This window comes from Octodon degus, unplaced genomic scaffold (genome assembly GCF_000260255.1).
Source record: "Octodon degus isolate 3935 unplaced genomic scaffold, OctDeg1.0 scaffold00210, whole genome shotgun sequence".
Lineage (NCBI taxonomy): Eukaryota > Metazoa > Chordata > Mammalia > Rodentia > Octodontidae > Octodon > Octodon degus.
In genome coordinates, this window is record NW_004524786.1 from 2,230,306 (window position 1) to 2,232,133 (window position 1,828).

Sequence of the window (1,828 nt, forward strand, 5' to 3'; positions counted from 1 at the left end):
GTTCAGGGTCTCACTAGTAGATCAGACTCGTAGTGATCTGCCTGTTTACAGCCTCCCAAGAGCTGGGATTACAGGCACGCACCGCCACGCCTAGTCTCAGTTGCCGTCTTAGCTCTCCCGGGGGTGGGGCCGGAACAGCAGGCCTGGGGACTGAACCCGCGGCCCCTGCGCCAGCTTGCAGGTGCTAGAAGCCGCTGAGCTATCTGGCCAGCCCTAAACCCTATTTTTTAAAGAAACATTTATGTGAGACATGCATTTTGTCTATCCTTGCTTTTAATGTGTTGTCTAATAAAAGAAATATTTTCATATATACACTAAATGTAAATTTTAGGCAAAACTTTGACTAAAACTTTGTGTTTCTTTCTCAATTATAGATGATGAAAAGCTCTCAGAAGTAGAAGAAGCTCAAGAGACAAGCCTAGAAATGGATCCTAAGCCATAGCAGGTTCACCGCTCACCTTTCCCAAGAATATTCAAATAGCTCCGTGATCTTAGTGTGTTCATAGTTGTGCTGTGGCAGTATTTTTAAGTTTTGGCAGTAAGTGCTTTGCTTTTAAACATTCTCACCTCATGGCTTCACACAAAGGAAAATGACTTCAGTGTATTTTTTTAATTGAATTTTTTATTCTTACAAGACAGAAAGCAACACTGAAATATGTCTAATAAAGTGTGCCTAAAGCTGGATATCTGTGCTGCTCAGTAGCCCGGCCGTCATGCACTGGTCGTGTCGGTTGCTTTATCACACAGGTTGATGGCTGCAAGAAGGCAGCATTTTAGGATATCCGTGAGAAAATTAGGCTGTGCCTGGCCATCGCTGAACACAAAGTGCATGCCTAGGTTTCAGAGGGACCACAGGCCCGCACAGCCAGGTGCAGAGTGTCTCTGGAGGGCAGTCTTCCTGACCCTGAGGCTCACTGGGGAGCGTTACCTGCGAGGTGCCGAGGAAGCCCATGGCGCCGCCGCCTGCCTCTCTGTGCTTGAGGAAGGGGACTGTCAGGTGGCTCGTGGGTGTGCTTTCTTTCTATACTTTCAATAGAGAAAATGTACTAATAAAAGCAGAGTTGCTTGGGGTAGTCTGTTATGACTGTCTGCTAAAAGGATTTCGTGATGATTGTAAAAATTGAGGTAAGGCAGGATCACTTGTAGTTTTAAGGGTTGAATCACACACGTGTACAGTACTTCTTAGGTTCCATTATTACACATTTATTTTAGTTCAGAGATGTGACACTCCATGTGTGTCATACCTTAACTAGGACACATTTTTGTAATTTTATTTTATTTTTTTAAACATTTATTTATTTATTTTGTGTGTGTGTGTGTGGCCAGCTCAGCCCACCAGGGGGCGGGGCTGGCTGGCATGTGGTGCTGGGGGATCAAACCGCGGTCCTCTGCTTTGCCAAGCTTGTTACAAGTAGGTGCTTTAGACCACTGAGCCATCTCGCCAGCCCCATTTTTGTAATTTTAATAAAAATTTTTAGCTTTAAAACTGAAAGTTTAAAATTACCTCAGTAATACGCATATTAAAGGTGTCAAAATACCTTTAAATGCTTCCCCTTATTTCATCTGGCAAATCATTATGGGAGGAATTTTATAGAATTGCTGTGCCTTCAGAAATGTTTCTGTTTCCCATTGTTAATAAGGATTATGCAGCAAAAAAAAAAAAAAAAAAGGAAAACATCTTGTTTATATAGACTCACAATTAAAGATCAGTTTTTGAGAAAAGATCTTTTTTGCAAGAACTGTTGGACAGACTATTCTTTTTTATTTTTTGTATTTATTTGGTAGAAGGTCTCACTATGCAGCTTGGACTCACAATCATCCTCCTGTC

The 1,828-nt window shown here is 42.2% G+C and overlaps 1 protein-coding gene across 1 annotated transcript in view; it reads left to right on the top strand.

Annotated features, from left to right (window-relative positions):
* The window catches only part of Thoc7 (THO complex 7), a gene marked incomplete at its 5' end in the record, with an annotated part of 25,482 nt that extends 24,800 nt beyond the window's left edge, over positions 1-682 (top strand). The window contains one exon of the mRNA XM_023704996.1: positions 375-682. Within this exon, the coding sequence (XP_023560764.1) occupies positions 375-442 (68 nt within the window). The remainder of the gene's footprint in view (positions 1-374) is intronic.
* Positions 683-1,828: the final 1,146 nt, after the last annotated feature.